Genomic DNA, 22,913 nt, shown 5'->3' with positions numbered 1-22,913 from the left:
GGCCCGGTTTTTCTGTTCGTGGTTGGGCCCGGTTTTTCTGTTCGTGGTTGGGCCCGGTTTTTCTGTTCGTGGTTGAGACAGGCCCTGAATATTGCTGTGCTCTGGTTTCTTTGTTGGGCGGACGCGGCCGGTGGGGCCGGGCACTTCTCGCTCGTTAGGAGCCAGCATGGAGGGGTGGTGCTTTCAGCTTGGCGGGAGGGGCATGGGCGTTTTTTTTGTTTGCGCCCACTTGTCTTTGCAGCCTTATTCTTTTCTTTTCTTTTTTTTAATCAGTTGGAGTATTTTTGGTGACTACTTCTTGTCATGTACTGGTGGTGGCTGGACAGATTCCTGAAATTGCACCCGCGACGTTGGTCCTACAAGAAAAGCCGGTGGGGCAGCCGTGCGTCGCAATTCCAGCCGCCGTGGATATTCGGCGGGCTCCCCTTTTACCCGTAATCCTCTGCTGCACTTTCTATGATTCGGGTGGCCTGATTTGTTTCTGTTCATCCATTCCTTTTCTTGTGTCATCCATTCCATTTCTTGTGTTCCTAAAGTCAATGTGTTTTCTGACGCTACTTGGAATGCACCGGGCGGGAACCCTGGAGCCACCGCCGGTGCGGGCCGCCCAAATCATGGCGCGAAAAGATAATGTTCCAGGTTGCAAGTCAAAAATTGAGAGGCAAGATGATATGCTCGCATTGCAGATGGAAAGACGAAACCAAATCTGACGTCAAGCGGGAAACGGGGATGTGGTGAGCAAAGTCTGAAAAAAGAAACCGTGTTAGTAAAGCCAAGTGACACCAGATTATATTCCGAGAACATCACCCGGCAAGATTGGGGTCCAAGCCCCATCGATTATGGTCCAAGCTGAATCGATTATGGTTGAAGAAAATGGCCGAGCAAAAATTGAGTTCACGAAAATGGGACAAGAACATCGTTCTGGAAAATGGGACGAGAACATCGTTCTGGAAAATGGCCCGGCAAGATTCCGGGCGAAAAGACGACGGAGTGGAAGGATACAAGACATGTGGCAAGAGGTTCTGAGGAAATAGAAAACCACGACAATATCATACCGCGGTTGGGGCCACGGGATTACAGGCAAAAGCATCTCGGAGCAAATAAACGTATCAAGTACAGGCAAAAAAAACGGCAGTCAAAGAGGCGGCCGAAGTATGGCGCAAAACGCTGTGATGTCTGCCGCAATAACAAGATTGTAGTATACCGCGATTGCAGTGCGAGAATACGATGCGAGAAGATCATAGTGCGCCAGAATTGCAAGGGAGGAAAGTCACAGTCTCGGACGAAAGGACAAAATAAAAAAAGTAGACAACGAGATCAGAGAAGAAAAACTGATGAGAGCGTTTCGGCCGGAGAACAATATCAAGATCGTCAGGGAAACCTCGGCCAGAGGCATAAAGAGCGAGAGAGCTCCAGTATTATCCTCGACGACAAGCTCCGAAGACCGTCAACTCATAGGATATGCTGAATGGGGAAATATCAACGCAAGAACGATGCAACGCAAGATGAAGCAATTGAAACAAGATCCAGAAACCCGGAGTCTGGTTTTTCATTCCTGCACACATCGCTGGAACGGCCAGTGTTTCGCCCAGCTGCCCATCGCCTGACGCAATCAGAGCTTCATTATCCTGAAAAACGCTCCAATCTCTCATATGCTCATGGTTCTCATTCCCATAGTCCAATCTCGAACTCGCATTTCAGTGTTTTTTGATTGAATAACTTTTTTCTAGTGGTGACACGACTTCAAGATCTGATGTGTTAATTGTGCGATCCTGCAACAAGAGTGTATTTGAGAAACAATTGGTAGAGTGCCTTTTCTCGTATAGACAAGCCATACTGTCTTCTGGTGATAATGGCTTCTGATTACAATGGCCTCTTTTTTATAGTGGCTTCTTAGTATAATGGCTTCTGTTCATAACGTCTTCCTACTATAGTGGCTTCTAACTAAAGGCCTTTTAGTTATAGTGGCTTCTTACTGTAATGTCTTGGTGCGTCCTTTTATTGTGACACCTTCAAACTATGGTCTTTTTTATTAATGTTTTTTCTAACCATCATTCTTTCAATTATATTTTCTTTTAAAAATACAACGTCCTCTAATTATAAGTTTTATTGATCAAAATTTGTTCTAGCCATCATGTCTTCTAACTATCGCGTCTTTGACTATATTTTTTTAAGTGCAGCGTCTTCTCACTACCATACCCTCAAACTATCATGTCATCTCACTACCATGTTTTCTAAATAACATGGCTCCTCCGATTATCTCTGTCATTTCCATGTATCAAATCTATAATATTTCATAACTCAATATTATATAGGTCCTGGTTCAAGCGATCCATATTATGATGCCCTTGTAGCAATATATATACTAGCATACATTGTATGCCCTGATAATAACGACCCATGTTATGATGCCTATTGCAATATGTTACATTTATCAATCATAGCTATATATTGTGTCGACCCTGATTCAACGAGCCATGCCAAAACACACTATTATGTATTCTATCTACAAAACACCCTAGCATACATTGTAGGCCCTGATGATTACGACCCATGTTATGATGCCCCTATTTCAATATATTCCATTCATAAATCAGCTATGCATTATAGACCCTAATTACAACGAGCCATATTATGACGCTTCAATGTATACATTCATCTACCATAGCTATATATTCCTGATTCACCGACCCATGTCATAACGCACTATTGATATTCTATCTGCAATACATTTTAGCATACATTAAAGGCCCTGGTGATAACGACCCATGTTATGATGCCCCTATTTCAATATACTCCATTCAAAAATTAACTATACATCATACACCATGCTAAAAGCACCACACATCACAACATATCACAATCCCCCCTGACCCATCATATCCCCAACGAGAATCGGTCAATAAGGCCCTACGATCCCCTATCATATACGCCCCGCTCAGTATGAGCCCACCCGGCCGGCGCGCACTGCGTCGCACACGCCCTTTCCCAATACACCACCTTTTTTTCTCCCTCATTTTGCACCCATTGCCCGCAACTCCTATTAACCGCCTTCTCCAGCCCACCACAGCGGCCCCCAAACACCCGCCTCTGCACCTGCCAGACGCCCCGTGCCAGCCACACCCACGCACGTGACCCGCTGCTCCCGATTTGCCCGCCGCCACCATATAGCCCTGCCCCTCGGAGCCGCCCAATGCTGCCCTCCCAGGCCAATCGCAAGAGGCCCCTCGCCCACCTCCCGACCCCCAAGGACCTCGCCAGAATATTCAAAAAGCCGCGCCGCGACCACCCGGAACTCCTAGAAACTTCCGGGCCGCCCCGGGCCCTCGGAATCCCGCCCGTGCCGCCCCTCGGAACCGACTTGCCGCCGGCCGCCCACAGCGTGCCGCGGAGCGCGGTGCCGGTCTTGAAACCGCCGTACCGGGCCGCCGACTTCTTTGCGGACCACGGGCCGCGGCTCGACCGCGGCGCGCAGCGACAGTTTGCCGCCGCCGTGCGCTGCTACCCGCCGCCACGGGCGCCCTTCTTTGCGCTGGCCGAGCCCGTCTCGCGGCCGGGCGTCATGGTGCCGTTCGTGTTCCCGCCGCTCCCGGAGTGCCGCGCGGACCCGCTCACCAACATGCCCGATACGCCGGACGGAGAGCCCGCGCGGCCCGTCATGGCGCCGTTGCCGTTCCCGCCGCCCAACTACATGCCCTACCCGTTGATATCCGAGAAGGCGCCGCCCACGCCCCACGAGGTGTTTGGCGCGTGGCTCGACGCCCTGGGCCGGCTCCCGCGCGTGGACATGGTGGTGGCCAGCGCCGCAGGCTCCATCTTCGACTTGCACGCCGAGGCCGGCGCCGCGGGCCTCTCAGCCGCGCGCTTGCAGGAGCTCGTGCGCCTTGGCCAGGTCGCCGAGTCCGACCCCGAGGCCTCCGACGACCGGAGCGAGGCCTCCGACTCGTCCGACTCGCTGGACGCGCTGCAGTCGTCGTACCGCCGCTTCATGGACTACTACAGCAACATCGACGTGTCCACGGAGCACGCCCGTCACGCCGCGAGACGCCCGTCCAACGTGGTGGTGGTCCGCTCCGACCTCAGAAACGACTACACTAATGTGCGCACCAAGGACACCCAGGCGGGCAAGGTTTTGCAGGCAGAACCGCGCTGCGTCCCGCTGGCTTTCACCATGGACCCCCGGGAGCGCGACGCAGAGCCGCCTGCAACACTCCCTGCGCCAGCCGCCGCGGAGGATGTGACGGACGCCAACGAGGAAAACACGGAGCGTAGGAGAGAACACCTTGTGCAAAGTTACAGCGTTCTCGAGGACCACTTTGCGCAGAACAGGGACCAGCTCTACGCGTCCCGCAAGCAGCAGCTCTTGGAGAGGTTGCGCCAGCTACGCACCTCGGAAATCCACTTTGACACCACCAAGAACAAGATCAACAACGACGACTTGAGGCGATACCACGACCGAAGACAGACCGAGAAAGACGAGCAGCTTCTCAGCCTCCGCTTGTCCCTGAACTACGAGAAACTCAAGAATGCGCTCAGCTTCTACCAGACCTCCCACCGCCTGTATAAAACCATGAATCTCGTGATGATCAACAAGTTGCAGAAGATCAAGAATTTCTTGGATCACCAGAAACAAGTCTTGGATGACCATTCGGGGGGTTCGGGCGACACCGATGCAGTGAACATCCGAAACAGAGACATTGCCAAGTTCTACGAGAGCTTTGTGGAGCAAGACTACTCCAACGAAATCAAGGAGGTGTTTCGCGCAGCCATTGCGAAAGACGACGGGTTGGACAAAGACGACCCATACACGTTGGACCCTGCGCTCTTCCGGAAGGTGTACAAAGGCCACCAGCACACCGCCAATGTGCACGACTTCATGCCGCTTGTCACCCGGGAGGAATTCAGGTTGATTACAGGCGAAGCGCCGTCCAAGCTCGGGCCTGCCAAGGACCCGAATTCGAAGAGTAAGGGCGGGCGGCACCAAATCTTTCAGAGCTCACTTTACGACCGCGTCACATCGGGCTCCGACACGAACGCGTCTGAGAATGGCATGGTGCTCAAACGTAGACCCGGGCGGCGTGCAGCGCCCAAGCCAACATACGGGGAGGAGGTGGCCAAGAACAGCAATGACACGGCCCTAGTGGCCAAGATCATGAAGCAGTTCATTGGTCCCAGCGCGGCAAACGCACAAGAGCTCACCGAGGACTTGGATCTCATAGGCATTCAGACCAAGTGGCCGGTCAAGTAGAGGAGCTACAATGCATTGTGTTTGTGTTTGTACCAGTATATATTATAGCATAATCCAAGAGTAGCTTGAACCATCAATATTTTCCCTGCTGGCGAGACAAAGTGGCGGGAAATAAAGACATGGGAGACTAAGGGAGGCGCTGGTCAAACATGAGGAGGGGGTAGGGGAAGAGAACAACAAACAAAGATGAAGATAGTAATACTAGCGTCTAGCGGTTGTAGGCGGCAGAAATAAAAGGGGATAGGGGCAGGAACAGCGCCTCTCCGCCCCGGCCGGCTGAACTCTTAGTAGTCTTCGAACTGGGAGTAGAGCGCAACCACGACGTTGGCAAGACCAAGGACGAGGGGGAAGCTGCCCAAGTTGGCGAGGAACGTGTGGTAGATGCCCAACTGGATGTAGACGAGGTTCTTGACCGCGTGCACGAGGCCCTGGTAGGACTCGATGCTGGTGAGCGCGGCGTTCTTGTGGAGAAAGTAGTGGATCAAGACCTTGGACAAGGCGAAGATGAACGGGTCGTACTTGTAGGCCCTGATGACCATCAGAACGTCTTCTTCTTCTTCTTCTTCTTCTTCTTCTTCGTCGTCGTCCAAACGGGCGCTGGTCTCGAAGGTCACGACTCTTCTGGAGAAGTTCACGTAGTACGAGATCAACAAGGGCAAGGCGACGGCAAACAACGTCCAGCTGGCAAGGATAGACATGACGCTGAAGTTGCCCAACGCGGTCACGTCCGGCACCGGCCACGAGCACAGGTTCAAGCACGGGATGTTGTCGCGGAGGAGCTGGTGCACCGAGCGGTTGTCTTTGACGGGCACGAGCGGCACGTAGAAGTAGAGGAAGTGCGAGGCCTCCACGGCGGCTTCCAAGAAGTTGAGCGACACCGTCTTGGACAAGGACTCGCGCAAGTCGTCGTTGCATTCCAAGGCGGTCATGCCGACGCAGTCCGTGAGCTGCAAGACCTGGTCGTGCGCGGCCTTGTACGCCGCAATGGCGGGGTCCACAAGCCACTCCTTCAAGTTGATGGGCGGCGGCGCGTTGTAGTCCTTGTCGTCGGCGGCTAAGGCGGCGGAAATGGTGGCGGGCTCGTCGGCGCTTTCGTCGGCGCTTTTGCCCTCGCTGTCGTCCTCGCTTTCCGTGGAGGCGCCGTGCTCGTCGACCAAGGTCACGACCTCCAAGTCGTCGTCCTGGTCAAGCAAGGCCTTGGTGCGTTCGGGGTGCTGCTCCATGAGCTGGTCGATCTTTTCGAGCAACGAGGTCTTGGTGTCCTTGGACCGCACGTCGGCGCCGATCTTGGCGGCAATCTTCGCCAAGTCGGCCTTTCTGTAACTCTTGAATTCGGACATGGCGGGTGTCAGTTTTGTGTTGAGGGGAGCAAAAGCAAGTGGTTGATTTTTTCCTGGCGCCGGGCTTGTTTTTGTTTTTCCTCCGCGGGCGCGCGCGCACCTGGGGCCAATATTGGGGCAGGGCCCAAGGGCAGGGCCGGATATACTGGGGGACGGATATGATGGGGGCGGATATCGTGAGGGACGGGACAGCGGCGGGCGCGGCGGCGGGACCCGGGCATCACGTGACATGGTCCTGCCGGCTCCGTGTCTATTTTTCTTCTCTTTCCGCTGTTTTTTTGTGTTTGACGGGGGTGCTCTCGTCGCAGCGGCCGCGCTCTGGGGCTCACTCCAGCGCAGCAAGCGAGCGCACGGCAGGCCCCGGGCGTGCGAGTTTTGGGCCCCAGGCCTGCGCCCAGCGAGGCTGGAATGGGTGCGTTGGGACCGGCCCGCTGGGCTTGTAGCACTTTCGGCCCAAAGAGGAAATGTGCGGCGGGCGGTGTTTTGCGAGCCGCCCGCCAGCTTCCCGATCCGGAAAATGCTGGATCGGCGGCCCGGCACGGGGTGTTGTTTTGGATTCGCCGTGGCTGTTGATCTATTGGCCGGATGCGGCAATGCCGGAGGTCTCACAACAAACAACTATTCTGTACCGGCACGGCGTCTTCCCGACAGGCTTCGGGAAAATTAAGCCAGCCACGGGGCCGCCCATGCTAGCCTGGGGCGAAGGCTCTTCTTTATTTTTTTTCATAATTTTTCTTTGGTTTTGCCCGTCGTGGGTGTTGCTTCTTTCCTTTCGAGATGCTTTCTTCGCATCCGCCTGCGGCCCTAATACTTGCCCTGGTGCCCTGGGAAGGCGGCGCTCTGGAGTGCACATCCGCGCGCGCCCCAAGATCCCGCAGCCAAAGCTAGCTATGGCGGTTTGGGCCATGGGGCCAAGACGGATGTTTCCTCACGTCTTCGGATGTGTCGTGCCGTTGGCGGGTGGGCGGTGTTCTCGGATTAGCTTTTTGTTTTGTGTGTTGTGGTTTGTGTTTTTTTGTGTTTTATTTTTGTATTCTAGGATTTGTATTTTGTCAAGAGTCATCCGTTATTATTTCGTTCTTTTAGATTTATTCTCATATTCTGGGATTTGTATTTTATCTCAACTTCTACGTGCTATATTGCATTCACATATTTTGTGCGTTCTATGTATTCTTTGTTCTATGTATTCTTTGTTCTATGTATTCTTTGTTATGTGTATTCTTTGTTATGTGTATTCTTTGTTATGTGTATTCTTTGTTATGTGTTTTTTATTCCATGTGTTCTTTGTTCTATGTATTCTTTGTTATGTGTATTCTTTGTTATGTGTATTCTTTGTTATGTGTTTTTTATTCCATGTGTTCTTTGTTCCATGTGTTCTTTATTCTACGTGTTCTTTATTCCATGTGTTCTAATATTCTATTCTAATGTTCAATGTGTTCTATTTTCTTCTTATTTTCTGTGTTCAATTTTCTTCTCATTTTCTGTGTTCAATTCTCTTCTCATTTTCTATGTTCTGTTTTCTTCTCATATTCTGTGTGTTCTATTTTATTGTCATATTGTATGTGTTCTAATGTATGTGTTCTAATGTATGTGTTCTATTAATATATGTGCCCTATTCATTCTCCTTCTCTGTGTTCTATTTTCTTCTCACATTCTATTCTAATATTCGATGTGCTCTACTCTTTTCTGTGTCACATTTTGTTCTCATATTTCATGCGTTCATCTTTTGTTCGTCGGGAAAGATACTTCCTTCCTGGCGACAGCCCTAATCTGGGCGGCCTTGGTTATTCGCATCAGGGCCAGGCAATTCATGCCTGAGTGGGCCGCAGCTGGGTCTGTCCATCACAGCCTCATTATGCTACAGGCTGGGAGGCTCTCGCCAGAAATAGAGCTTGGTCATATAATCGGTGAATTTAACACGGAACCAGAAGCTCGGGATCAAAGAGTCTTTCCGGTGCAAATGATGCTGGGCACCTCCCATTAATAGACAGGCGTGGGAACAGACTATATTGCCAGCCTTGTTTGCGAAGGCCAGCCACGCACCCAGTGGATTCCAGAGATCCGCCCCATTCACTGGGTTGCAAACCACGCCAAACAATAACACCCCACATTCTCAGGCGACTGATGACGCTTGTCCATAATCAGCGCCAGATTCCCACTTGCCCGATTGGCCCGATCCCGGCCCACCCCAAACCACGGCTTGTGTGCACACACCCGTGCACCGCTATTTACCTTTCTGGTCTTTCTGGATGTGCGATGGGCTCATCTTTTCCACTGCGTACCATTGCTGTTTTCTTGTCCCTCCTGGCTCCTGAGTAGCAGTGTAGTTCGGACCCTCGTGCCAGATCTGCACTTTGATAGCCCCGCCGGCATAGACAGGCTTCTTTCTTCCCAATCCCCAGCCACTCTTTGCTGCTCATAAAACCCGATCTCTCGTTCACCCGGCGTCCATCTGTGTATGGTCCTTTCATCCATCCGTCCCCTGTTTGCCTCTCACACACTAAAATAAAGCCGCTGCTTCGCCTGTGGCTTGTGAAAACATGATACGACATATATGGACGAGGCTTCTACATATGCCCAAAAACCGGGCGTTTGGCACGACATCGCTACGGCTCCAAGAGCCCCGAGTCAACCAGGTCGGAATCCAGTATCTTTCCAAAGACCTACATAAAAAGGTGTTTCCCAACCACTCCCCGGAAGAGTTTGCGAACCCGCCGAACCCGGCGTTGCTAGAGCTTGCCAGAGAGCACTTGAAGCAGTCGAATCTTCTAGGCAAGAAGACACAGATCACAGAGCCCATCAACATCCCGAACTTTCCCGACCTCGTCGGAAAAAACACGCTCGACGAGCACTTCTTCAAAATCGGCTCCCGGTACTCGGAGCCGTACCTCAGCATGGCAAGGAATTTCTTTGCCGAAGACAGGAAGTTGCCTGACATGCCCACCACGTGGCTTTTTGAAAGTGGCTGGACGCGGTACGCGCCAGGTGCAGCCCCTGAGAACGTGCCTGTTCCCCTAGAGGACGAGTTGGTGTTTGACGTGGAGGTGCTCTATAAGAAAACTAACTATGCCGTGATCGCCACCGCGGTTTCGCCACAGGCTTGGTATGGCTGGGTCTCGCCCATAATGACTTCTTACCGCGAGGGCGGCACGGACTGGGACCATCTCATCCCGTTCGAAACCCACAAAAGACCGAAGCTTTTGGTCGGCTATAACGTCAGTTATGACCGTGCGAGGGTGAAGGAGGAATACTCCGTGAAACGGTCGAAAGCATTTTTCATGGACGCCATGGCATTTCACATCGCCACCAGTGGGTTCTGCTCCCAGCAAAGGCCCTTGTACCACAAACACAAAAAGAACAAGAAAGCCGCTGAGGCCGAGCCGCTGGAAGAAGACAGCGAAAACGAGCTGTTGGACCCGGAGTTCGATGCAGATGAATCGGCCAAGGAGGTGGCTCAGGGGCTTATAGATGACCCCTGGCTCAACAAGGGATCACCAAACTCGTTGGCCAATGCGGCAGAGTTTCATTGCGGCATCACGATGGACAAGGCCGCCCGTGATTTCTTCTCCAGCACCGACTTGAACGAGATCATTGATAATTTCCAGTATCTCATGAAGTACTGCGCGCAGGACGTCGACGCCACGTATCAAGTGACCCAAAAAGTCTTTCCAGAATTCTGCCGGAGAAACCCGCATCCTGTCTCGTTTGCTGCCCTTCGTCTGATGGGCTCGCTTTTCCTACCCACCACGAAGAAGTGGGAAAATTACATCGAGAGTGCGGAGAAGATTTATCAGGAAAATAGAGAGCAAGTCTCTAAGATTCTCTTGGAAAGAGTGGGCGAGCTTATACGTTACATCGAGGAAGGCGACGAGTCCTTGAAACCCGACTTCGAAAAGGACCCTTGGCTCAAACAAATGAACTGGAACCTCAAACTCCCTCGGATGAAAAAGGACGGAACGCCGGTCGCCAATCAGGCTTTCATGACCGGATACCCCGAGTGGTACCGAGATTTGTTCAAAACGGTGAAGTCTGAAACGGGCGAGTCAAGCAAGCAGCTCAATTTGACTGTGCGTACGAGAATAACTCCCCTCCTATTGCGTCTCAAATGGGAGGGGTATCCGCTTATTTGGACTGATTCCGCTGGCTGGTGCTTCAAGGTTCCAAATAAAGAGGAGATCGTGGAGGAAATTCTTGCAAAGAACTACCACATCGCCAAATTGAGCGACGAAGACCAGGAACGCATGATTCCGGAACTTCGTGATGATGGTAATTATTTCGAGCTTTTCAAGATCCCTCATCCTGCAGGCCCTAAGAGCAGATGTACTCTGATCATGAGCAAGAGCTATCTTCGTTACTTTGAAAGTGGTGTTCTCACCTCTGAGTATGAGCACGCAGCGAATATTTTGAGTTTGAACGCAACCGCGTCTTATTGGATGGGCAACAGGAGCAGAATCACCGAACAATTCGTGGTTTATGCTGATAAAGCCGGCAAGAAAAACAAATTTTTCAACACCGTGAAAGAAACCGCGGAACATGAAAATATGGGTATGATTTTGCCCAAGCTTTGCACCATGGGAACCGTGACCAGACGTGCAACTGAAAACACTTGGCTTACTGCGTCAAACAGTAAGAAGAATAGAATTGGCTCTGAACTCAAAGCTTTGGTCGAGGCGCCCAAGGGATATGTTTTTGTTGGCGCAGATGTTGATTCCGAAGAGCTTTGGATTGCTTCCTTGATTGGTGATGCTTTATTCAAAGTTCATGGAGGCACTGCACTCGGGTGGATGACACTTGAAGGAGACAAAAACGAAAAGACGGATTTGCATTCCAAGACCGCGGAAATCATGGGTATTCTGAGAGGAGACGCAAAGATTTTCAATTATGGCCGTATCTACGGCGCTGGTGTTAAATTTGCTACGCAATTATTGAAGCAGTGCAATGCGCTGATTGATGATGAGTCTGCGGTTAAAATTGCTCAGGAATTATATGAACGTACCAAAGGACAGACTGCACATTCCAAAGTATTTGGAAGGCGGGTTTATCATGGAGGAACTGAATCTGTGATGTTTAATGCACTCGAATCGATTGCCTATCTTGAGAGCCCAAAGACCCCTGTCTTGGGCTGCTCGATCACTGATGCTTTGACCCAAAAGAATCTCAATAAGAACAACTACCTAACTTCCCGAATTAACTGGACTATCCAAAGCAGTGGTGTTGATTATTTGCATTTATTGATTGTCTCTATGGAATATTTGATTGAGAAGTTCAAAATTGATGCTCGTTTGATGATAACGGTTCACGATGAGTTGCGGTATATGGTCCGAGAAGACCAAAAACTTGTTACTGTTGTGCTTTTGCAAATTAGTAATTTGTGGACCAGAGCTATGTTTTGTCAACAAATGGGAATCAATGAACTTCCGCAGTCCTGTGCGTTTTTTTCCGAAGTTGACATTGATTTTGTTTTAAGGAAGGAAGTTGGCTTGGAGTGCATTACGCCCTCGCATCCTGAATCCATTCCTCCGGGAGAGTCCTATTCTTTTCACAAATTGATGCAGACCTGCGATGTTGGAGAGATTCTCGGGAGAAGTGTGGGCACTTTGGAAGCGTTTAAAAGTCCCAAGTATGAGAGTAGAATGTCGCTAATTCTGACTCTTGATGGTGATCAAGATGATATTTCGAGGGCCGGGAAACTTTGTTTGCAGAATTCAGTCAGCAAGGAAGAGTGGACCAGGAACATGAACTTGCACATGAAACACCAAAGACTGATTCTGAAGTCGACAGGCAACTCTTCTGGCAAAACACGTTTTGTGAGTGCTTTTGCTGGGAATGTGGTTGCGCCATCGGGCTCACATACGAACCCAGATACTGACGTACAAGGCTCTGGAGTGCTGTCTGTTGCCAAGCCAAAGAGAATTAAGAAATTGAGGAAAGGAATTGTTGAGGATGTATCGCTCACTAAAAAGATAGATGACGAAAACCTGGAAGATCATGATGGTGGAATATCTGTTCACGAAGTTAAGCCTGAAGTGCATGATTCTACGTTAATGCGTGCAGTGAATGGAAGCGGAAGTCGACGAGCTAGAACTCCTGAAGATAAAGTTGACGAGCCAAAGCGTACAGAAACATTCATTCGGACGGATTGGCGAAACAAATCACGTGTCTCTTCTGAGTTTAATCAGAGGAGGTCTTGGTCGACTTTTCCTCAACCATGGTCGCGGAAAAAGCTAGTCGCACTGTCTTACAATCAGAATTTTGGTTTCACACCCGAAAGTTTAAAGTCGTGGCGGCCCGAAAGCTACCCAGCGACCAGAAAACTGCCTCTGGTTCCTGTTCAATTGAAGCAGAGAAGATTCAACTTAAATGTGTCTGATCAACTTCAAGAGACGCCAGCCGGTATCGAGCCTAGTGACGACAACTTCAAGCGACGAAAGCAGGCTACCAAGCCTGCGTTCACGGAAGCTTTCGCTCGCAGTCGATGACGAAATTGAGGCATGACCAGTTGACTTCCCGAGAAAGTTCTCTCGAATAACTTCCCACCAGCCTGGCCTTCCATGGATCATACCAGCACAGTCCTTACAGAAGAGAAATGAACGAAAGATTCGGCGAATGGAGAGAGCATCGATAACAGATGTTCGAAATGGCAACTCCCTTCAACACATGATACGGTCAAACAATTGAGACCGGCCACTTTCTCTGCTTAACTAGGGGTTTCGACCACGGGATACCCTTGCTCATACGAGTCAAGAGACAAACGCATCTCTGAAGCACGAATGAGAACGACTCGAAAAGCTTATTTAAGTCTTTTTCACGAGACGCCTCATTACAGAGGATTTCAGACCAGCGCCCCGGGCATCCCATGATTGAGCGATAGCACACTTACAGATTCCAGCGTGGAAATTGCGCCAGACCGGAAGACTAATATATATACACACAACTGGTCGCTTCTTACATAGAATGACAGAAATTGCGATGACGAAATACAACTAATGACAAAGATCTTTATGCATCCATAGCGCGGTCCCGTTTTCGCACCCTAAAACCTGAGCACGTTGTTGGTCTCATTTTCCGATCCAAGCACGCAAACTCAACATAGGCCAAATCCACACTCCCATCCACGTATTTTCCCTGGAAAAGTGTATGTTACGAGGCGAGAAAGATAAATCTACTGCCAGCATCCTGCACATCAGAAGTCTTGAAAGCCCAGACGCAACTTGCCCATCTCTGCTCCATCACATCACATAAAGCATGGCGAGTCTAGACCATATAGTTACGTTGAACATCCCTTTTGAAACCGCCAAGCAGGCGCAGATTGCACGTGACACTATCGCTGTAGACCCTGTGTTGAAAAAGGACGAGATTTCTGTTGATTACATCACCGAGGGTGCAACGTTGGTTGCTCGATTTGCCGGGGTGAGTGACCGGGTGATTCGCGTCGCTGTCAGCAATTCCATCGATAACATCAAGACGATCATCGAGACGATCGACGAGTTTGATGGAGAGAATGACACAGTTTTTCCCAAGTAAATGCAATTCAAATCCGTCATCGTCGCGTGGACCGCTGCCAACGCTTCTAACGGCTCTAACGGTTCCAACTACACCAACCTGACCTCCACTTCCTCCGAGGCTGGTGCTTCCCAATTGGTTGGCGCTGGTATCTTCGGTGCCGCCGCTGCTGCTGGTGTCGCTTTGCTGATCTAAATGACACAGTTCTCGCTCTGAATAACTGAGTTTATCTTCACTTTCAAAACACATGATTTCTACACGCTTGGGGGCTTTAATTCTTTTTATACATGACCTCAGCATTAATTAATCTGTTTCAATATGTATGATCATTAGAGAGAATACACAAGTACCAAACCTAAAATAAAACGACACTTGGTGCGTAGCTGGGAGCTGTTTCAAGGTTTTTTATATATATCATCTATATAGTTTTGCCCCTTTAATTAGATGAATCTACCAAAAAAATAAATGATCTCTGCCGTGTACATCTTTCTCCAACCTAAGCGGAGATATCCGAAGAAACAGAAGACGGATGGGGAGGCCCAGAACACCGTCTTTTTATCTAGGCGCCGTTAGTTTTTTCTGGCGGGGAACGGGCCCAAAAGATGCGTTCTATTGTGCTCCTGTCCATGGGCCTTTGGAAGACGAATTCTCGGGAACCACGAGTTTGTTCATGTGCCTAGTACGCACGTGCCCATGTGCCTGTGGAAGAGGATAGAATCCACACAACTACACGGCACTATTGAGCCCGGTTAAATACATGAAAAAAAGCACATATTAGATCTCTAGTTAAAGCACCTACTAAAGAATTAGTTGAAAAACTATTCAGGTCGTATCAAAGTAATATAAAGTAGTATTAATATAAAAAAAGGCTTAAACGTGCCCGGCTACGCGTATCCTGGGATATCCTCCCCCTCCGGAGGGAAACATTAAACAACATGAAAAGTGTATTATTTCATGTCTGGTATTATATATAACAGGAGTATCCGATATGAGATCCCTCATAGATAGGGTTATTGCTTATCCTATCTCTAATAATAATACCATAGTTAAAACTAGAATTGGAACGCCGCAAGGTACAATTTGTAGCCCCATTTTAGCTAACATAGTCTTAGATTTATATGATACATATATAGAAGATTATATTAAAAATTTCGACAAAGGTAAATTACAAAAACATAATCCCGAAAATGTTAAATTACAATACTAACGTAAAAAAGCTATCGAGAATAAAAAATATTCACTTGCAATACAATATTTAGTTAAAATGCGTAAAATTAATGGTTATGACAACATGGATTCCTCATTTAGAAGAATGTTTTATGTTCGTTATGCCGAAGACTTTGTAATTTTAGCAACCTCAACACATGCAGAATGTATTGAAATAAGAGAAAATACAACTAATTTACTATTAGAAACTTGTGGTTTAACTCTTAATAGAGACAAAACACTAATTATATCTATGAGAAAACACTATAAATTTTTTAGGAGCTTCAATGTTTAATAACCATACAAAAGATTAGATAAAGGGTTAAATACTTGGAAACAAGCACATAGTCTCTAGTTAAAGCACCTATCAAAGAACTAGTTGAAAAACCAAAGAAAAATGGGTTAAGTAAAAGAACCAACTTGATATGGTTTTTTTAAAGTAGAACTACTTTATTCAAACACTCTCATTAGCATACATCAAGATGATATAACTCAGGGGTAAATGGTATTGTTAATTACTATTCATTTGCATCAAATCGTCCCAAACTTGGGTACATTGTTTAATTACTTCGAGCATCCTGTGGTCTTACATATATTCAGCAGATAATTATAAATCAAAAACGATGAGACAAGCTTTAAAAAAATCCTGTATTCAGCACATAATTATAAATCAAAAACGATGAGACAAGCTTTAAAAAAATTGGTTTCGATTTTATAAATTCAGATATACAATTAACTTTTTATGAATCAACTACATTTGAAGTTATTAACTAGCTTAAAACCCATAAAATAGATTCCAATATACCTTCCGGAGGGCTATCCCCGGCGTAGCCGGGGATATGCTAGATATTATCACAAACTCTGATTGAGGATCTAATTCACAACAAACTTGTTTTGGTCAAGCATGTACTGTATGTGGTTCAACACATATTATAGAAATGCATCACCTTGGAAAAGTTGCTAACATACGTAGTATATTGTAAGTTGAAGGTCAAACTATTTCTAAATAGTTATTATGAACCATAAACAAATCCTTTTGTGTAACTTCCATCATAAAAAATCACTTAGAAATCAATTTAATTTAATCTTAATTACTGAGAATATAGAAAAATAGCAGATATAAATCATAAATGATTAGATGAATCTAATTTCATCATATCTCCTAATGATAAATACCATCCCATGGATATTGAAGGTAATTACCCCTAACCGCCTTCGGTGGTTAAACCTAACAAAGTTGGAGATGGGGTGGTAATATCTAGAACTCATTGCTAGATTTATATCTCAGTAATGCTTTTCAACTATGGATATAGGTGTAACAAATAGTAAGAAAAGGATTCAAGTATAATATACATATATTTCAACTAAGAGATCAGTCAACCATGGAAAGCCGTATGATGGGAAACTATGACGTACGGTTTGGAGGGCAGTATCAGACAAGAGCTACCCTACTGTAATTGCAGGATGATTAATAAGATATATCCATGCTAACGGCGCATCTTTCTTCTTCGTTTGTTATATCTACATATAGCTATAGCTTTGTATTATGGAGGTTATTGAGCTCGTACACTAGTATGAACAATAGGAGTAACGATATTTATATCAACAATAGCAACATCATTCATGGGCTATACTAATAGTAGCCAAAAGACATATATTAATAAAAATGACCTGGAGAATCCCCAGCAAGCTGGGTATATAAATATTCTAGTTCTTTCATGATTATAAGTGATATCATACGCGAGGGAGTGTATAATAGTTTATTAAATAGAACTAATATATAAAGCTAATATACTAAACCAGAAAAGGGATCTAATCATTATGGATGAAAATAGAAGTGCTATTATTCACAGCATCAGTAAAAAAATATTTCTCTGGTAATTGTGATGATATACAACAATAAATCCATCATGTATAATACTGTCAGCAGGAGCAGAATCAGCAATAGGTTCAAGTTTATTAGTATCACATTATCGTTTGAGAAGCAAAGTATCAAATCGACTTTGATGTTAAGCGTGATAGATTTATTGTCACCACATGGTTCAAGTATACTACCCCGCTCCGCGGTGTCATGCTGTAGCGAGACTAAGTAAGACAATGAACCCCACCGATGAACGGGCCCGTCTTTGCTGTCCCGACTGGGCATTGGATGCAGTGCTGGGCCACCCATACGGGGGCAGGAAGTGGAGTAGAAAGTGGAGTAGACCCGCTGGCGGCTGGCAGGTTCGAAGCCGTGACGAGGGCGCTTGCAATTGCACCGGGCCCGATATGTAGAGCCAGCAGAAGCCAGTGCCCGGGCCACCAGGCACCACGGGCTCCAGCGCCCGCACGTGCTGTTTCGGCCCACCCCACGGAAAAGCCGCTTGGACCCGCCAGACGCTCTTTTTGTCATTTCCGCCAGCACAGCAGTGAGTATACGCCGATCCGCGGGCAGCAGGCGCCGTGCCGAATTTTCGGGCCCGCTCGCCGGCCTTGCTCACAGGCTTGCAGATTCGCACGGTGCGCCCATCCATACGGGCCATCTCAGAACAAACCGCCCCAGAGTTCTCACGCACCAACGCCCAGCGACTTCCGCCAGGACAACATGCTTCGACAGGGCAGGCACGCGACTCTCAAGCGGGGGCTTTTCCAGAGGCTCGCCAAGGGCCCGTTGAAGGAGGAACACGACACGCGGCACCACGAGTACTCCATCACGCCCGAGACTTTTGCGTTCAAGGCCAACCACGACGTGCAAGTGCTGCGGCCCGGGGCCCTTTCGGGACGTTTGCGGAGCATCAACGGCGCGGCCGGGCCCGCACAAACGGAGCCCCCGGCCCACCCGCTCCAGGCAGCAGGGGCCTCGGTGAACATCTTGGACAGGATGTTCCGGGGTGCCACCAACTACCCGTTCCAGGACCAGCGGCCACAGGAGGTTTTCGACCGGTACCCGCAGACCAACTCGGCGCGGATGGCGCGGGCCAGGCACCGGCCCCGCAAGACCAAGATGCTCGTGTCGGACTTTATCGAGGACTCGCTATACAACCCGCACTACGGGTACTTTTCCAAGGAGGTGGAGATCTTCCACAACGACACGCCGTTTGACTACAACAACATCCAGGACGTGGACCAGTTCATGGACGAGTGGAAGAACGCGTACTCGCGCTACGACGCGGGCCCCGCCGCCCCGGGGTTCTCGGAGCACGCGGCCGGCGACCCGGCGGCGACGCAGCTTGCCGTTTTCGACAAGGAGCCCCTGCTTTCCCCCAAGCCCACGGACTCGCGGATGGCCAAGTACGCCAAGATCGTGCGCACGCAGGACGTCGTGGCCGCCGGCCGTCCGGAGTCCCAGAAGTCGCTCCAGTTGTGGCACACGCCGACCGAGCTCTTCTCGCCCTACTACGGCGAGGCCTTGGCGCGCCACATCATCGTCAACTACAAGCTCAACGGCTGCTACCCGTACGAGGACTTGGTCATCTACGAGATGGGAGGCGGGAACGGCACGTTGATGTGCAACATCATGAGCTACATCAAGGCCACCGAGCCGGACATCTACACGCGCACGCAGTACAAGATCATCGAGATCTCGTCGCAGTTGGCGGCCAAGCAGTTTTCGCAGGCGCTCACGGAACGCTTGGTCTCGCGCGGCTTGGACTCGCGCAAGCTAGAGATCATCAACAAGTCCATCTTCAAGTGGGACAACACCGTCGACCAGCCGTGCTTCTTCATTGCCTTGGAGGTCTTCGACAACTTTGCGCACGACGTGGTGCGCTACGACATCTCCACCGGCGAGCCCTACGAGGGCCATGTGCTCATTGACAGCGAGGGCGACTTTTACCAGTTCTACACGCCGCAATTGAGCCACTACACCGAGGCCTTCTTGCAGTTGCGGGAGAACGGCGACTTCCCCATCTTGCCGCAAGTGGACAGTTTCCAGGGCACCCTCAAGAGGTTGCAGAGCGTGGTGCCTTTTGTCACCGACAAGGACAAGATCCACCCGCTCCTTCACTCCACACGCAAGTTGGCGTGGGCCAACCGGCTCTTCCCCTTGAAGGACAACTTGAGCCCAGGCGAGTTCATCCCAACAAGGCTCTTGCAATTTTTCCAGATCCTCAAGTACCGCTTCCCCAACCATTCCTTGATCTGCTCAGACTTCCACAGCTTGACAAACGCCATTCCGGGCTATTACAATGCGCCCGTGGTCCAGACGGTGATCCAGGACAAAATGGTCGACGTGTCCACGCACTTGTGCCACCAGGGCTACTTTGACATCATGTTCCCCACCGACTTCAGTCTTGCCTGTGATTTGTATAGGAAGTGCACGGGCAAGTTGGCCAAGGTCGAGCTGCACCGCGACTTCCTCCACCAGTGGGCTGATATCGAGGCAACCACTACCAAGAAGGGCGACAACCCCATGTTGGACTTCTACAAAAATGTGAGCTTCATGACCAGCTGAACGGCACCTGTATATATGCGAATTCCGATCTTCATTCACTAAATAAGGCCAATTGTAGCTTGGGGTTTTTACAAAAGAGCTGCCCAATGCCGACCCGCAACATAGGGCTCTTTGGTCGCCAAAACTTTGCTTGAGAAGATCCCTTGATTTGTAAATCTACCGATAGACCCGACCAATCGCGTGGTAAGCAAATTGGCCACCGGCTCTTCACCACCCATTAAGCAGGAATAGATGCCACTGGTTTGACTTCACCCACGATGTATTAAGGGATATCAATCAACCGGCTCACTCAGTCCATCCGTGTATAAGAGCTTTGATTTTGTAGTACCCGTTCGCAGCAGAGTGGATTGCAGCACTGCCCGTTGATTTGGACTCATGCAAAAAAGCCTCGAACTGGCCCTCACTCAATATCCCACTGCTCGAGCATTTACGTAACACGTTTTGCAGCATGTCGTTGATGCGAGTTCCCATTTGATCAAATAAACCAGTGAATGCGTCCGAAATCGTGTGGAAACTCAATTCATAGTTGGGATGTTTCACAGCGACTGGGTTTGGTGAGGCATCCAGAAACAACGTGGCCTTCATTGCTTTGAATACCTGCAATGCGCTCAAAGTAAAACCTAACCCAATTCCAAGTGAAAAAGTACAAACAATCCATAAAGTTTCGCGATTCGCCGAGGAGGATTTCTCAGATGTACTGCCACATGAGCCGCAGACGAAGTAAGCATTCAAAGAACCTATCAAGACATTTAAATGCCCCAAGCCAGAGGTAATTTGTAATGGATCAACGGCATGATACTCGGGTGCGAAAACCATCTCGTGGCGTATCTTCTTCTCCATATGTCTGTAGTCAGTCTTTATGGCGGATGAACTCAAGACAAACGAGTGATGTGAATCCATGTTGGCTTCATGAGTTTTCGGAGTTGCTTTGGCGCAATTTGAGTGAGATTTGCGTCGATTCAACTCCTTTTCAACGATACCCCGCACCCGTTCCAAGAAAGTCTTGTTGCTCAAAGACGGAGACTTGATTACTTGGGCGGGTCTGAGGCTGCTTATGATATCAAAAAGGCTGGCGAAGTAGTCTGATGTCAAGAGGTTCACCACAGTAAATGCAGGTAAGGTGCCTTTGCCAGATAAATCCACAACCGATTTCGTGAGGACAGAGAGCCACGTGCACCCGTCATTGATGACGAGCACCATATCCGAGTTGCGGGTCATTAAAATCTCCTCAAGCAAGGGTGCCCTTTCAAGCGATACACGGGAGATGGTCAAGCGCGAGGACGCGATGGGCAGGCTGTGTTGAACGTATGCTGCCAACCCCTGTATCTCACCGTCCAAGGCTACGCTGGCCGAGCTAACAATTGTGAGCCGTGCCGACCCAATCTCGTCGGAGAGCAGCATCCTGGGCATGATGAACGTCTGCAGACGGTCCGACCCGACAGAAGTTTGTCTCTGCGAGGTGCTGGAAGAGATGGGGGGCCTGTCCTCGAGCCGACGCAGCTTGCCTGAAACGGGGCTCTCTGCAAAAGGGGCCTCTTCATCAGCGCCGTCTTCCTCGTCGGTCTCGAAGAGCAAGACCAGCGGCGACACGTGCTGTTTGAGCGACGGCACAAGAACAAGCGACTCTGCCTGCGCGTCTTCGTCGGTGGAGTTGGACAAGATGGAAGCGCTGGCGGGCCGAGACTGGCTGCACGCAAGCGGCGACGAGAGCCGCACCAGTCTTGTGATGTCGTGGAACAGCGATATATTGATGGACTGCCACGACAGAAAAGATGCCAACGGATCGTCTAGCGGCGGGGCCCGGATTTCCAGCGGCACCAGGCGCTCGTCCAGGTCGTCGTCCATACGCGACACAGTTCTCAGAAGGCTTTTTGGAAAGGGGCCTCTGGATGCGCCAAGTGGGGGCAGTGTGCATTCGAGAAGAGGGTCAGTGAGGGTGTTGTAGATCGAGTGGTGTGACGAGAGAAGCCTGCGGAAGGACGCCGGGGATTCGGACGAGCGAGCTGGGTCTCGGGCCATTTTTTTTAGGCGTTTGATTTTTACAAAGTCACAGTGGTGATGTTGCTGCAATTTGTTTTGTTATTTTTTGCTGGGTGTTCAGGTTGCAATCCTGGCGCCGGGCTTGTCGAAATTATGGGTCTGTAGCCGTGGGCCGATAAGCGCTGCTGTTCGCGATAAGAGGTCGTGGATTCCGGATGGCGTCTAATTGCTGGCTCAGAATAAGCGAGGCCAAACGGGATTCTGCGGCAGAAAAAGACTGATGTACAGGCAACCGTGTTGAAAGTAGGCGCGGTTTCCAGGAGTAACTACGGAATCTCAGTGTTTTGCTTTCGCTCGTTCGTGTGTTTTTACCGGAGTTTGTGGAAGAAAGAAGTAGACAGTTGCAGTGGCGGGGAGTGGGGAGCGAACGTGATATCTTACGCGAAAGAAATGTGCGAGGGGTGCGCCGCGCGTTTAATATGGGCGGAGACGCTAGGCCCCAAATTAGCTGGTGGGTTTCTGGGAGGGGATAGGGAAATGACGCGTTGTCCTAATTGCTTGGGCTTGCCTTGTGCCATGTTTGCTCACGGGCTTTTGAAATTAGTGTTCTTTATATTTCAGTGTTTGCTCATTCTCTGATGTCAATGTTGTACGTTATTGTCTGCCTCTTTTTGGCAACATGGCTGTTCTTGCTGTTCTCTTTCTTTGGTTGTCTTGTGCCTAGAGCTTGACGTTAATTTGCCATGACACGCGTGCCGTCATACGCCCCAAGACTAGACTGCGGCTTCGCTCCCTGCCATGCAGGATACCTGGCTACGATAAGCTTTTTGACCGTGACTGCGGGGATATGTATGTTCATCTTGCCTTCACTTCTTAGTTATCTCAGTTCCGTAATTTTTCCTTTTCATTCCTTCTCATACTTTGGTCTTCTCGTGCTAGCTTCGTCTAAAATTTTTCACAAAAAAGCTGGTCTTAAACGCCGTGACGGGAGTGCGGAGCCTGCGAAGAGTAAATACCATGATTTTTTGATAGACGCCTCCGAAGAAAGCAGTGCTTGTGAGTATTTGCTCGTTTGTGAATACAGGTCGTGGTCCGACTTGTTGTATGCACGACTCAATTCTCAAGGACATGGTTCCCTTGATCAGTTCCCTTAGGCAAGCAATATGGCAAAATAGAGGGAACAAACGCCAACAAAAAATGTCTC

General features: G+C 49.3%; 8 protein-coding genes across 8 annotated transcripts; 6 read left to right on the top strand and 2 right to left on the bottom strand.

Moving 5' to 3' along the window:
• Window positions 1-819: 819 nt before the first annotated feature.
• Window positions 820-1,733, top strand: METBIDRAFT_178800 (uncharacterized protein). Its single transcript, XM_018854744.1, has one exon. It carries the CDS (start codon window positions 929-931, stop codon window positions 1,466-1,468), a length of 540 nt encoding a protein of 179 aa, XP_018711775.1. The 5' UTR covers window positions 820-928; the 3' UTR covers window positions 1,469-1,733.
• A 1,214-nt stretch (window positions 1,734-2,947) lies between these two features.
• FGR47 (Fgr47p) lies at window positions 2,948-5,390 on the top strand. Its single transcript, XM_018854743.1, has one exon. It carries the CDS (start codon window positions 3,194-3,196, stop codon window positions 5,246-5,248), a length of 2,055 nt encoding a protein of 684 aa, XP_018711774.1. The 5' UTR covers window positions 2,948-3,193; the 3' UTR covers window positions 5,249-5,390.
• Window positions 5,160-7,058, bottom strand: METBIDRAFT_31822 (uncharacterized protein). The gene has a single exon (XM_018855929.1). It carries the CDS (start codon window positions 6,586-6,588, stop codon window positions 5,533-5,535), a length of 1,056 nt encoding a protein of 351 aa, XP_018711773.1. The 5' UTR covers window positions 6,589-7,058; the 3' UTR covers window positions 5,160-5,532.
• On the top strand, window positions 6,936-8,128 carry METBIDRAFT_178732 (uncharacterized protein). Its single transcript, XM_018854742.1, has one exon. The coding sequence runs from the start codon at window positions 7,053-7,055 to the stop codon at window positions 7,998-8,000; it is 948 nt and encodes a 315-aa protein (XP_018711772.1). The 5' UTR covers window positions 6,936-7,052; the 3' UTR covers window positions 8,001-8,128.
• A 1,014-nt stretch (window positions 8,129-9,142) lies between these two features.
• On the top strand, window positions 9,143-13,067 carry METBIDRAFT_78284 (DNA-directed DNA polymerase gamma; the record flags this gene model as incomplete). Its single annotated transcript, XM_018858855.1, has 3 exons — window positions 9,143-9,178; window positions 9,210-12,361; window positions 12,401-13,067. The coding sequence occupies 3 exons, from the start codon at window positions 9,143-9,145 to the stop codon at window positions 13,065-13,067; spliced, it is 3,855 nt and encodes a 1,284-aa protein (XP_018711771.1).
• A 766-nt stretch (window positions 13,068-13,833) lies between these two features.
• METBIDRAFT_42801 (chromatin DNA-binding EKC/KEOPS complex subunit) lies at window positions 13,834-14,112 on the top strand (the record flags this gene model as incomplete). The annotated part of the gene is made up of 1 exon (XM_018857588.1): window positions 13,834-14,112. One exon carries the CDS (start codon window positions 13,834-13,836, stop codon window positions 14,110-14,112), a length of 279 nt encoding a protein of 92 aa, XP_018711770.1.
• A 3,378-nt stretch (window positions 14,113-17,490) lies between these two features.
• METBIDRAFT_31819 (uncharacterized protein) lies at window positions 17,491-20,060 on the top strand. The gene has a single exon (XM_018855928.1). It carries the CDS (start codon window positions 17,882-17,884, stop codon window positions 19,727-19,729), a length of 1,848 nt encoding a protein of 615 aa, XP_018711769.1. The 5' UTR covers window positions 17,491-17,881; the 3' UTR covers window positions 19,730-20,060.
• On the bottom strand, window positions 20,015-21,748 carry METBIDRAFT_11812 (uncharacterized protein; the record flags this gene model as incomplete). The annotated part of the gene is made up of 1 exon (XM_018854098.1): window positions 20,015-21,748. One exon carries the CDS (start codon window positions 21,746-21,748, stop codon window positions 20,015-20,017), a length of 1,734 nt encoding a protein of 577 aa, XP_018711768.1.
• Between the last annotated feature and the right edge of the window lie 1,165 nt (window positions 21,749-22,913).

This window comes from Metschnikowia bicuspidata (assembly GCF_001664035.1).
Source record: "Metschnikowia bicuspidata var. bicuspidata NRRL YB-4993 chromosome Unknown METBIscaffold_3, whole genome shotgun sequence".
Taxonomy (NCBI): Eukaryota; Fungi; Ascomycota; class Pichiomycetes; order Serinales; family Metschnikowiaceae; genus Metschnikowia; species Metschnikowia bicuspidata.
Note: the sequence above shows the minus strand (reverse complement) of the source record. Positions and strands in the feature narration are given on the sequence as shown.